We start from the raw sequence: 13,174 nt of genomic DNA on the forward strand, positions 1-13,174 counted from the left end.
GGTGCTGGAATTACAGGTGTGAGCCACCACACTCGCTTTGTTTTGTTAAGTTGCATTTACTCAAGGGTAGAGGACACACACATGCCTTGGTGAGTAGTGGAGACAGCTTGCAGGACGGGTTCTCTCCTTTGAGGATTTGGGTCCTAGGGCTCAAACTCAGGTTGTCAGGCCTGATGGGAGCACAAGCACCTTTACCCACCAAGTCCTCTCAGGCCCCAAGAGCCGCTCTGTAACCTATGCTGACCTCAGACTGGCTCCCACCCTCTTCCTTGTGTTTCTGGACTTGCTACAGGTGTGAGCCTTTATACCCACCTTTGTATTTGGAAACAGGGTCTCACCAAATTGTCTAGGCATACTTAAGTGTTCCTGCCTCAGTTGGGAAGGCAGCCCAGGCTGAGGAAATTTTTAAGGAACAGTCTAGAGGGCTGGACTCCTAGATCTTGGAGGAGGAGGTGGAGAGAGATCGGATCTGACAGGAGAGGACTGGATATCTGGGACCCCAATGGAGGAAGGGTACCTGACTTCTCCCAGGCCAGCCTTACCCCTGCGCCCACCTTCCTTCCCCTCTTGATCCTTCAGCAACAGCTACTGGAGAAGAAACTGCGCAGGAAGCGCCAGGAGCCCCTCATGGTTCAGGCCAATCCTGATGCTTCCCTGAGGCCCAGGCGACCAAGGCGTGGGGAAGATCGCTTCCAGTGTGACAGCAGCTGGGGATCTGGTCTGATGGAAGGGATTTATGGGGGCTCGGGGGCGGGGTCTAGTAAGCACTGGAGGGTGGAGCCTGGTGAGGCCCAGGGCGGGAACTGGGTGGATGGTGCTGGCTGCCAGAGGGATGGCCTTATAGATGTCAGGAAGTGTCCTAATGGGACTGGTGGGGCCTAATTGCATCCGGAGAGGGAGTTTATGGTAGAGAATAGGGGTGGGACTTGAGTGTAGAGCTTTCTGAGGGAACAGGGGTGGGGCCTCGTGGATCCCCAGGCAGAGAATTGTTTTCTTAGGAGCCACTCCAATAAAGCTGGGCCCTTGAGATCACCTGGTCTTCTGACAATAACCAGGCAGAGTTTAGAACAACTGGAGGGCCAGAGGACCCAAAAGAATCCAGTGTGACTGGGTGTGTCAGAACCTAGTAGAGTCTGAGGGAACTCGGACTCCCCAAGGCAGAAGATCTGCTGGTAGAATGGAGTTCATGTTGTTTGCTTTTCGTGGTGATATGGGTCAAACCCTGGGCTACACACTCCTGATCGTGCCTTACTTACTACTGAGTTTTTGTTTAGAATTGGGGGGGGGGCGATGGTCCCATACTATCACTGGCTGGAACTTGTTAAGTAGTGGAGGGTCTGAGGCAATCCTCCTGCCTTACTCAGTAGATCCTTTTTAAATGGGCCTCTCTGTACTTTCTCCCAGGTGCAGGGAGTCCTTTCCTTCAGGAGAACGTACCCCAGGCACATCTGCCCTCCAGTGCCCCCAGTGCCCTGGTCTCCAAGAGCAGTGTCAGAGATGGTAGTGGCCAGAGGGCCCCCCTTCTGCCACCCAGAGAAGCAGGTAATCTTAGGCCCCTGATATTTAGAGCATGCGTCCTTAGAAGTTCAGGATTCCGTCCTTCTCCTCTGACGCTGGTGTCAGGTCCACAGCTCCCTCTTCTTGCACCAAAGGACCCCAAATCTGAAACTCCTTTTTCTCTAGTATACACTCAGGGCGATGGCGCTGCGGTCCACCACCTGTGCTATCTCCCAGACTGCTTAGATTCAGATGTGGAGGAAGTGACCATGGAGGACATCCCGGTCATCCCCCCACCTCCCAAGACACATCTGGCAACCCGTTGCAGGGGCTGGTTAGCCTCCCCAGGACCTGGTAATTTCGGGGACAGGGGAGTGAAATCTGGCCCCTGGTTCGCATGACAGATTGTCATCCTTGCTTTGACAGCTTTATGTGAGATGTCAGAACTCATGGGTCTCCCAGTTCATCTGTCAAGATGTTTAGTCCCTGTCACACAGTGTACTCGGATGTAAAACCATCACCACATCAAATGCATGTGTTTAAACTCAGTTTTGGATGGATTTCATCAATCTTTATGTATACCTGGGCTGGCCTTGAACTCACATAGATCCACTGGCCTCTGCCTCCTTGTGTGTTGGATTAAAAGCTTGTTGTACCACACCGATGATTTATTATTATTATGTTTATGTTTATGTTTATGTTTATGTTTTGTTTGTTTGTTTTTTGAGACAGGGTTTCACTGTGTAGCTTTTGCACTTGTCCTGGAACTTGCTCTGTATAACAAACTGGCCTTGAAGTCAAAGAGATCCACCTGCCTCTGCCTCCTGAGCGCTGGAGTTTAAGGTGTGTGCCACGACTGAAAGGCTATTTTGGTTTTTCTTTCTTTTTAATTTTTATTTTATTTATTTTGGTTTTTGAGACAGGGTTTCTCTGTGTATCCCAAGCTGTCCTGGGACTTGCTTTATAGACCAAGCTGGCCTTGAACTCACTGAGATCTGCCTGCCTCTGCCTTCATAGTGCTGGGAATAAAAGTGTGTGCCACCACAGCCCGGCCTATTTTGGTTTTTCAAGACAGGGTTTCTCTTGGTAGCTTTGGCTGTATTGAAACTCACTATGTAGACCCAGCTGCCTCTGAACTCACTGAGATCTGCCTGCCTCTGCCTCAATAGTGCTGGGATTTAAGGCAGGGGCCACCACTGTGTGGATTAGATTATTTTAATTCCTTTTATTTTTGCGTATGTGCATCTGTGTATGTTTGTGAAAGTGAGTGCAGTTCCCACAGAGACCAGAAAAGGATGTCAGACCCACTGGAGCTGGAGTTGGCTGTGTTTGTGAGCCATGAAACTTGAGAGCTGGGAACTGACCTTGGGTTCTCTACCAGGGCAGAATGTGCCCTAGACTGTTAATCTATCTCTCCAGCCCTTCAATTTATTGGTTTTTTTTTTTTTCTTCAAACTTGTTTACTTTTGACCAGGAACTGAGACACATGCCTTTAATTCCAACACTGGAGACAAAGGCAGGTGGATTTCTTGTGTTCAAAGCAAGCCCAGTCTAGAAATCTAGTTTCAGGCTAAGCCAGAGCCACACAGTGAGACACTGACTCTGCGAGATCAGGTGGCAGATTTTAGTCTTTGTAGGTTCCATGTGCATAGGAAGTGCAGAGAGGGTGGTCGAAGAGCCTGGCAAAGCAGCTGGGACCTGGAGTTCTTGTCCTGTCTAGCCGACAGTGCTGACCTTCCTCTAACTGGGACTAGATATCCTGACCTGTGACCACTTCTGCCCCTTAGGGATCAGTGAAGAGGAAGAGGTTGACTCCAAGGATGCTGCCTTTGAACCTAAGGCACCCAGTCCGGCCCCAGCCCCTCTAGTGAGCGCTGGTAGCATTCAGGGACACTTGGCATCCTGTGAGGAGGAAGAAAACACAGCACAAAGGGATATAGAAACAAGGAGTCCAGCCTCTGACCTGGGGGTAGGTGGAACTAAATCTGCAGCCCAAACTACAGGGTATTACACTAGCTGAAGGAGCCACAACCATGGTGAAAATCTGTGCACAGTTGTGCATGCTTGCATTTCCTGCAGTCAGGAGGCTGACATTCACTGAGAGTTCAAGGCCAACCTGGGGTACATAAAGAGACTTAGTCCTCTAAAAAAAAAAAAAAAAAAAAAAAAATCGCCGTAGACAGGTGCCAAATTATAGAGACTACAAGTTGTGAATTGGAGGTCTTTTGTTTTCTTTTGTTTTTAAGGATGAGGTTACTCTGTGTAACAGCCCTAGGTCTCCTGGAACTCATTCTCTAGACCAGGTTGGCCTTGAACTCACAGAGATCTGCCTGTCTCTGCCTCCCGAGTGCTGTAATTAATGGTGTGAGGCTTACAAGGCTCATTTTATAGTAAACATGGTCAAGTGCTTTGCTAGGCCAGTGCTCTTACCACTGAGTCACACCTGAGCCCCTCACTGCGTGATCTAGGCAGACAGAGGTACTATACTATTCAGTCATGCCCAACAACCTCACTGGCAGGTACTCTGGCTTTACATGGTCTAGAGTATGACCTCACACCGTTTGTGTGAGCTAATGAGGCTGCACGTTTGACTAATCAGCAGATTGGCCAACTTGTTTGGTTGGGTTAGCTGACATGCTTAATAACAAGAAGCCATGGGTCTTCAAGGGTCATCCCTTAGCTGAAACAGCCAATTAGTCTGCAGGGCCGAGCCTGACTGTCCCTCAATTGTGGCTTTGCACTTGAGCTAGGATGAAGACCTGGAGAAGAAAGTGTGCTCAGAGGCCTCAGAGTCAGCAGGGACAGACAGCACTCCAGTGGGGTCCGAGGTCTTGCAAGACACTAAGGACGCAAGCAAGCACAGTGCTTGTACCTGGACCTGTCCCGCGGCCCGCCCCCCAGGCCCTCGGCTGGGGGAGGATGTGGAAGCTTATGTGCTGCTCCCTGCACCTCGGGACCACGTGGTGCAGTGCCGCATCATCCGAAACAAGCATGGCATGGACAAGGGCTTCTTCCCTTCTTACTATCTCTACCAGGAGGCCGAGGACGGTGTGGCAGTAAGCTCTGGCCCCTGGTGGTGGGAGCCTTCCCACTGAGCGACAGAAAAGGAAACAAGCCCCAGTTTCTTTCTTTCTTTTTAAAGCTTTATTATACATACAGCAAGTATGCCTGCAGGCCAGAGGAGGGCACCAGGTGTCATTACAGATGGTTGGGAGCCCCCATGTGCTTGCTGGGTATTGATTCAGGACCTCTGGAGGAGCAGTCAGTGCTCATAACCTCTGAGCCATCTCTCTGGGCCAAAAACCCCAATTTCCAGGAGCATGTCCCTCCCCTTTTTGGACAAGGTTAAAAATTTCTAGCCGGGCGATGGGTGAATATGCCTGCAATCCCAGCGCTCAGGAGGCAGAGGCAGGTGGATCTCTGTGAGTTCAAGGCCAGCCTGGTCTACAGAGCTAGTCCAGGACAGGCTCCAAAGCTGCAGATAAATCCTGTTTCGAAAACAAAAACAAAAACAAAAACATTAAAAAAAAAAAAATCTAGAGCCAGGTGTGGTGGCATCTAAGTATTTACCTAATCATACATGGGAAATGGTGGCAGAGAGGGTCAGGAGAGCAAGGTTAGCCTTGTATATAAAGGAAGAGTCAAAGCCAGCCTCCTGACCTAACTTGATGTATGTTTGAAAAACTAAAAAAAAGAGCCAGGGTGTTGCGGCAGATACCTTTAATCCCCCACACTTGGGAAGCAGAGGAGGGCAGACCTTTGAGTTGGAAGCCAGCCCTTTCAAATTAATAAGTTCCAACCCAGCCAGGACAACAACGTGAGACCCTTTCCACACCTTTTTCTCCCCCTGGACTCAGGTCTCTGTCACTTAGTACCTGTCAGGTCTAAGCCCCACCCACCTCAGCACTTCAAACTTTTCAGTACTTAGTAGCTTAGGTCCTTCCTGTAACCAAGCCTTTTCCATTCCAGAGTTGGTCCATATCCACCACACCTCCCTCCCACTTGAGTTAAGTCTCTTCTCCAGCCATCCACCTGAGTTCTTGGTTACCAAACCCTACCCAATCCTGGAATAAACTGGACCCCTCAAAGTGTTTCCATTCTATAGCAAAGCTACTCCCCTCTCCCGCTGAGCAGTCTTCTCCCAGTGTGGCCTTCTTCACCTCCAGAAATAGCCCTTCCCTTATTCAGAGCTGTGTTCAGGACCCTGGCTCTAGACATATATCAAAACTCAATCCTGAAGTCTCTTCTCTGATCTGCAGCATTTCCTTCTGGCTGGGCGGAAAAGGAAAATATGCAAAACCTCAAATTACCTCATCTCTCTGGATCCCAAAGATATGTCCCGCAACGGGAACAACTTTGTGGGCAAAGTTAGGTAAGTGAAGCCTTCTTGGTGTGTGGCCCTCCTAGTATGTGGTGAGGCAACAGGTTGCAGGAAGCCAGCAAAAAACAGGCCAATGGACTTCATTTCCCAAGAGGCTGTAGTGCACAACACAGGACCTGCACTAAAGCCTGATGGGTTTTGTAGTTCTGCAGGTTGTGGTTAGTTCCACAGGTGGGAAAGAAAAAACATGAAAGCTTTGGATGCCAAGAACATAGGCTGGCATTTAAGATGTTTAGCTTTTTGATAGGCAGAGGCCTGGGACCCCTCAGTTCCTGTGGGGAGAGCGGACTGGAGTGTGTGAGTTCTTACTTCCTAGATGGAAGAGGGTTCCCAAAGAGTCAATGTGGGATGCTAGGAAGACAGAAAAATCAGAGGGCTGGGACTGGACTGTGATTTCTTTCTTAGAGGATGGTTTGAGAAAGCACTTAACATAGTGTAGCAATCACTATCCTGGTTTTTATTACTCTCCTCCCCTGCCCTCCTGGGACAGATCCAATATCTTGGGCACAAAGTTTACCATCTTTGATAATGGGGTGAACCCTGAGAGGAACTATTGGATCCCAGACAGTTCCCGGATCAGAAAGAAGCTGGGAGTTGTGTGTTATGTAAGTATCCTGGCAGAGGCACAGATGAAGGAAGGGGGTGCCATTAGGTAAGAGAGCATAAGGAGCTAGGCCAACTGGGATATAATCAATTAACCCTCCAGGAAAGCAATGTCTTGGGATTCCGGGGACCTCGGAAAATGACTGTGATCCTTCCAGGAATGGACAGGCGGAAGCAGAGGATGAGAGTCCAGCCACAAAATGTGAGTCTCTAAGGTTGTGAATAGCAATACTATGAGAGGAGAATGGGTAAGAAAACCCATGGTTTGCAGGTCACATTGAATGGCTTTGCCAGAGTCCCTTCTCTGGAAGAAAAGGCTTGAGACCCAAAATTGTGGGTCTAGGCCTGGAGAGATGGCTCAGTGGTTAACAGTTCATGTATTGCTCTCCCAGAGGGAGATGAAAGACCATGTAAGTTGGAGGCTAGCCTCATCTAAATATGAAGTTCCATGATAGATAGGGCTACAGATGAGACCCAGGTTGTTTTGTGTTTTGTTTTGTTTTTTTTGTAGGAGGTAAGGATGGAACCTAGGGTCTTGTGCCTACTAGGCATGTGCTCTACCCTTGAGCTAAATCCCCAACTGAGACCCTGTTTTTTAAATAATTTGTTTTTAATCCCAGCACTTGGGAGGCAGAGGCTCAGGCTCACTCCATTATCAAAGATGGTGAATTGGTGCCCAAGACATTGGATCTGCCTCGGGAGGGCAGTGGACAGAGTAATAATAACCGTGACAGTGATTGTTACTGTGTTAAGTGCTTTCGCAAACCCATCCTCTAAGTATAGCAACTACAGTCCCAGCCCCGTGTGCAGAGCTAATGCCAGGCCAGGCAGGGCTACACAGAGAAACCTTTCCAAAACCACCAAAGGGCAAACCTGGCCATCTGGAGACATTGTTCTCAAGTAAATAAATAAAAGTAGCACGTGCATCTGGACTTAAAGGAGGGCTGCAGCTAGGCTAACAAGGATGCCCCTGTTGTATCTCGAGGATCAGGATTCGACACTGAGTCTACAAAAGGGTGCTAGACAAGGGCCGCTCCTACTGCAGAACAAGGCCCCATCCTGGAGCGACGAGAGCGGCGGCTACGTGCTCAATTTTCACGGTCGCGTCACTCGGGCTTCGGTCAAGAACTTCCAGCTTGTGCACCCCGATCTACGTGAGCTCCTAGCAACCCGAAGACCTGGGCTCGGGGGCGGACAGGGGGCATTAAGAACTACCCCCTCCCCACCCCTCTGTCTCTGGGCGGGAGCGGCGCTGTCGCAAGGGCTATTGGGAGATGTAGTCTCTAGGCTCCTGGAGTCTCCTAGCTTGGTAAACACGCAGCTGCGTGGCGCCATAGGACGGAGTTTAACTCAATCTTATTTCCTGGTTTTCCCATCAGCGGACTACCTGGTGCTCCAGTTCGGCCGCGTGGCCCCAAACATATTCACTATGGATTTTCAGTATCCTCTTTGCCCGCTCCAAGCTTTCGCCATCTGCTTATCCAGTTTCGATGGGAAACTGGCGTGTAACTGAATAAATTATCATCCCTCACCAGCTGTCCTGTGAGTTTGCAGAAAGCTTCACGCCAGGCCTCCTTTCTTGTTTAGTTTTTGATACTCAGTCTGGTCTCCAACAATGTAGCTGAGCCTGTCCTTGAACACCCCATCCTCCTGCTTCCATCTCTGGAGTCCTGGGATGGCAAGCATGCACCTTTGTGGCTGGCCTTGTCTTTCAATAAATTTTTCTATTTGTAGTACACATAATAGTGGGCTTCATTATGACATTTTTATACCTTTGTCGAACTTTCCTTTGCTTGTATCTACCACCCTCCCTTTTTTTTTTTCGAGGCAGCTTTCCTCTATAGGTTATGCCTGTCAGTCCTTGGAACTCATGCCAATCCTCCTGCCTCAGCTGGAAGTGCTGGGATTAGTTGTGTCCCCCTACACTATGTAGATCAGGCTGGTCTTAAACAGGTTTGGACACAGAACTCATTTTTGCCTCCCTGGAAGATCCAACACATACTGAAGTCTTGATCACTATAAATCAAAAGGCTTTATTTCTTATTAAAAAAACAATAAATAACAGGACACTACTTGGGGTTAGCCCCGCCTTCCACCAAAGTCCTGGCTGGGAGGAGGGGCCTCCCTGGGAAGGGGAGAGGGTGCGGTCACATTTTGGCTCAAGGGCGTGGCCTCAGAGGTGGAGCAGGGCCCAGGCTGAGTAGGAGCAGGAGTGAAGGCCAGAGGGAGGGGTGGGTTTCCATGGCGCGCCCAGGCTCTGGCCCGGAAGGCAGGGGTGAGGTAAGGACCCAGCTTCTCCTCCACCTGGGCAATGCGGCGGGCAAAGCGGCTCCGATCTCGTGCGAGCTGCTCCCAGGGACCTCGGCGGGCAGCCTGGGCTGGTCCTGCCCAGACAGCAAGGAAATGGACGGTGACTTTCTCAGAAAAGCGCACCTGGGCAGATGGGCAGAGGCAAGGGGTAAAAATCAGTCACGCAGTAACAAGTGGTATTCGAACACTCATCTGCCTGCCGTCTGACTGTCCGAGTCACCCTGATACCATGAGCACAAGTGCACTCACCATTCCTGCCTCTTACAGGAGATTGCAGCAGGGTGAACGCAGTCTTCCCATGTAACAAGTTGCAACACATGGGTCCCTGGAGTCTGCACCTCCAGCACCCCACCTCAGGGATTTCCAGGTCTCAGGCCCCTCCTCCTAACTCAGAATATAAGCCTTTTGCATAATTTTTTTTATAAAAAGCACTGTGAAAAGCTATTGTAATCCCAGTACTATGAGTGTAAATTCCTGATCTACAAATTCTTAGAAAAGGAGTCCTGCCACTCACCTTTCTGGTCTGTAGAGGAGTCTCAGAGTCCTGATGTCGGGTGGGGTTTCTGAACAATCTGAGTCTCCTTCTCAGTCGAAGGGGTAGTTTAGGGTCAGGCCAAGGTGGTGCTGGCTTCTCTCCAGGTAAATAGAAGGCCACCTGGAATAAAGAGGGGTCTGCTTCCACACATCCCTGTGTCTTCTCTCCAGGTAGACAACCCTGGGCCTGAAGAGGCCTCCTGCCTGGGTCAGCTGCTTCTGAATCATCCAAAACCACACTGTCAGAGTCGTCTTCTGTGTCCTCTCCTGGGCAGTACACCCAGGCCTTCAGAAAGGCACTTGTATGGGGGGTGGCACAGGTCTGAACTATACTGTCTTCTCCAGCTGATCCCCAATCACTGTCCTCCTCCTCCTCTGTGTCCTCTCCAGGTCGACACCCCCAGGCATTCAGGAAGGCATGTGCAGGAGAGGTAGGGGAAGGCAAAGCCTGGCCTTCTTCCTCTTCCTCAGCTGATCCCCAATCACTGTCATCGTCCTCTGTGTCTTCTCCTGGGCAATACACCCAGGAGTTCAGGAAGGCCTTCCCAGTACAGACAGACAAAGATGAAGCCTCAGTGTTTCCCTCTTCCTCAGCTTCCGCATTCTGGCAAGACTGATCCTGCCCTGCCCCGTGTGGCTCTGGGTTGGCTTCTCCCTCCTGCTCAGAGCCCTCTCTCTGGAGGTACTGGCAGGCTCTGGAGTGGGAGCCTAAAGGAGAGCTGGGGAGGTCAGCTTTATCTTCTCTTCCCTTTCCCTCCGTGGCTTGATGTCCTGCCTCCCCTAGACAATACACACAAGTGCTGGGCTTGTGTCCTGGAGTTATGTAAGCCTTCTTCACAGTTTCTCCATCCTCTTCATCCTCAGCTGGACACCCCTCCCAGTGTGAAGTGGGATAAGCCAGCTCAGTCACAGCCTGTCCTCCAGCCCACACCTCCCCAAAGCTCTTATCAGCACCTTGCAGGCTAGGCCGGGCAGCTGTGTGTTCCCTCTCCTGCTCTCTAGGTCCATCCTGTCCTGGCTTCTCACAGTATTCATCATCTGAAAGTCCCCAAGTTTCAGGAGGGGAACTGTTGGCTTGCACATGAAGGCAGGGCCCCTGGGCTGCTTCATCCTGTTCAGGAGCTCCAATTTCTTCAGCCTCCCCCTGAGGGAGGTGGTTCCCAGGGGCGAGGGGAGGTGTCAGCAGAAGTTTAGCTTCTACCCGATCTGCTCCTGTTAGTGTCTCTGCCAGCCAGGGCTCTGGGGTTTCTGGGCCCCTCAGGCGGCTCCAAGCCCGGCTGAGGAAGCCCATCAGTGGAGACAGGAGGTAGGAGTGAGCATCCCTCCAGGGCAGGGTATGCTGGGGTCTTGGGCTTGGGGCCATGTGTCTGGGCTATCAAAAGGAGAAATTGTTTAGAAGCCACTCGGGAAATAGTATTGTGCCACAGCCGTGAGTCATGGTAATATAAATAGTCACAGTAGCAACATGAGAATCCGTGCCTCAAATTCCTAAGAGCACTGCTCACACCCACCCGCGTCACCTGCTTCTATTCTCCTAATGCCCAACACTCTGGGCCCTGGGTTCTACAACCTCCTGAACCTTTCTTCAGCCCTGTCAAGGGTTCCTGCCTAGCCCTCCTCACACCTGTGAGTCTGGCTTCTAAGGACCCTTCTCCCCTCAGGCTTACGTGTTCACGCCCCTAGTACCTTCTGCCTTCCTCTTGGGCCCGGCCACTCCTCCTGGAGTCCTTCCCTTTACCGGGCTCTACACAGGCCCTAGAGTCCTAGCACCCAGGCCCCTTCCTATAATCGTAGAGTTTAAACTTCAACCTCCCTTAGACCCAAGGGTCGGGGCTTGGGTTTTCCCAGCTGCCCTCTCTAGCCTCCTCCCACCCTCATCCCCCACGCACCGGCGGGCTGCGCGTCACCCCGGGGGCAGGAGCGCCGGTTCGGGCTGCCAGAAGCGGTCGCGGGTCCGGAGGTCTCGCAAGGCCGGCGCGTTCATGTCGCCCTCAGGCGTGGGGCTCGGGGACGCGAGGTGTCACAGGCTGCCGCAAGGAGTGTCCCGGCGAAGGGATGCGGGGCCGAGCGGGGTCGAGCGGGGTCTCGCATGCAATCGTCCACAGCTTGAATCCGGCTCAATCTGCGCAGGAACCGGCACCACTGCATTTATAGCCCGACGCGCGGTGCTGACGTCACGGGGCGGGGCTTGGGGTCCCTGGGAAGGGTGGGAAGAGGAAAGTCTCGCGGACTTTCCGGGCTTTGTGACGTCGCCGCCACAAAGCTTGTGAGCTGTCAATCTTAAAATAACTTGTGAGCAAGCGGCTGGACTTCCTCAGCCAGGCACAAGTCTTCCCAACCCAGTTAATTTCTTTTCTTTCTGTTTCTTTTGTTTAGTTTTTTGAGAGACACGTACAGGCTTCCAAATCAGTGGTCTTCCTGCTGCTGTCTCCCAAGTGCTGGGATTAAGGGCGTGCACCATCACGTCTGCCATTTGTTTTTCCAGGCAGGGGTGATTTTTATTTGAAGGCAAAACACTCAGTGTTTTTGTTTGTTGTTTGTTTTTGTCTGTTATCCTTTCTTTCTTGGTGTTTCTAGATAGGTTGGCCTCGAACCCACAGATATCTTGCCTCTGCCTCCAGAATGCTGGGATTAAAGGCGTGTGCCACCACCGACCAGGTATATTTATTTATTTTTTTAAGATTTATTTATTTATTATGTATACAGAAGAGGGCGCCAGATCTCATTACAGATGGTTGTGAGCCACCATGTGGTTGCTGGGAATTGAACTCAGGACCTTTGGAAGAGCAGTCGGCACTCTTAACCTCTGAGCCATCTCTCCAGCCCCTATTTATTATTTTTTTAAAAAACTTTTTAAAATGCTAGCTGTGGAAGTGTACACCTTTAATCCCAGAATTAAAGAGGCAGAGAAAAGAGGGTCAATGTGAGTTGGAGGCCAGCTAGTTCCAGACTGGTCAAGTCTACATGGGGAATAAAAAAAATTACCTTGCGATCCATGATGGCAAATGCCTTTAACCTCTGCACTCGGGAGGGAGAGGCAGGCAGATCTGAGTTGGAGCCTACCCTGTTTTATATAGTGAGTTCCAGAACAACCAGAGCTACATAGTGAGACTCAGTCTCAAAAAAGAAAAGCGGGGTGGGTGGTGGTGGCCCACGCCTGTAATCCCAGCACTGGGGAGGCACAGGCAGGCGGATCTCTGTGAGTTCGAGGCCAGCCTGGTCTACAGAGCTAGTCCAGGACAGGCTCCAAAGCTACAGAGAAACCCTGTCTCGAAACCAAATAAACAAAACAAAGTTTTTTTCCACATATTTTATCTGAGTATTTTCCCTCCACATATATGTGTATGTAAATGCACACACACACACACACACACACACACACACACATACCACTTCTCTATATGAAAAGATGGTTTCTAATCTCGTAGAGCTGGAGTTAGAGATGATTGTGAGGTTCTGTGGGTTCTGGGAACTGAATTTGGGTTCTTTGAAAGAGCACCAAGTGCTCTCAAGCCCTTGCTTAGTTTTGGTGTGTAGGTCTGTCTCTGTCTGTTTTGAGACAGTTTCACAGTATAGTCCACACTGTCCTGGAACTCATCTTGCAAGCTCAGGCCAACCTTGATATTTGGGCAATCCTCCCACTGTGTACAGGGTAGCAGTGGCCCCAGCCCAATGCGTGTCCTACCTCAGCTTTCCTGATATAGAGGTTATGAGTATGGCCTCAGTACATACTGTATGGAGAACACTGCTAAACAGACTTCTTTGCCTTCATAGGCAAGCTTCTGCATCCTTTGCTGCTTCAAAACTATATGAAGGCTCTGTTTAAGCAACTGAAATTCTGATTGGGCT

The 13,174-nt window shown here is 50.6% G+C and overlaps 2 protein-coding genes across 2 annotated transcripts; one reads left to right on the plus strand and one right to left on the minus strand.

Annotated features, from left to right (window-relative positions):
• Positions 1–536: 536 nt before the first annotated feature.
• On the plus strand, positions 537–8,184 carry LOC118593437 (tubby-related protein 2-like). Its single transcript, XM_036202910.1, has 10 exons — positions 537–718; positions 1,405–1,542; positions 1,684–1,851; positions 3,285–3,466; positions 4,248–4,553; positions 5,757–5,869; positions 6,369–6,483; positions 6,585–6,683; positions 7,467–7,635; positions 7,861–8,184. Exons 1-10 carry the CDS (start codon positions 628–630, stop codon positions 7,992–7,994), a joined length of 1,515 nt encoding a protein of 504 aa, XP_036058803.1. The 5' UTR covers positions 537–627; the 3' UTR covers positions 7,995–8,184.
• Positions 8,185–8,494: 310 nt separating this feature from the next.
• On the minus strand, positions 8,495–11,484 carry Ppp1r15a (protein phosphatase 1 regulatory subunit 15A). Its single transcript, XM_036189937.1, has 3 exons — positions 11,215–11,484; positions 9,306–10,697; positions 8,495–8,914 (listed from the first exon to the last, which is right to left on the minus strand). The coding sequence occupies exons 2-3, from the start codon at positions 10,686–10,688 to the stop codon at positions 8,561–8,563; spliced, it is 1,737 nt and encodes a 578-aa protein (XP_036045830.1). The 5' UTR covers positions 10,689–10,697; positions 11,215–11,484; the 3' UTR covers positions 8,495–8,560.
• Positions 11,485–13,174: the final 1,690 nt, after the last annotated feature.

Source organism: Onychomys torridus, chromosome 1, assembly GCF_903995425.1.
Source record: "Onychomys torridus chromosome 1, mOncTor1.1, whole genome shotgun sequence".
Taxonomy (NCBI): domain Eukaryota; kingdom Metazoa; phylum Chordata; class Mammalia; order Rodentia; family Cricetidae; genus Onychomys; species Onychomys torridus.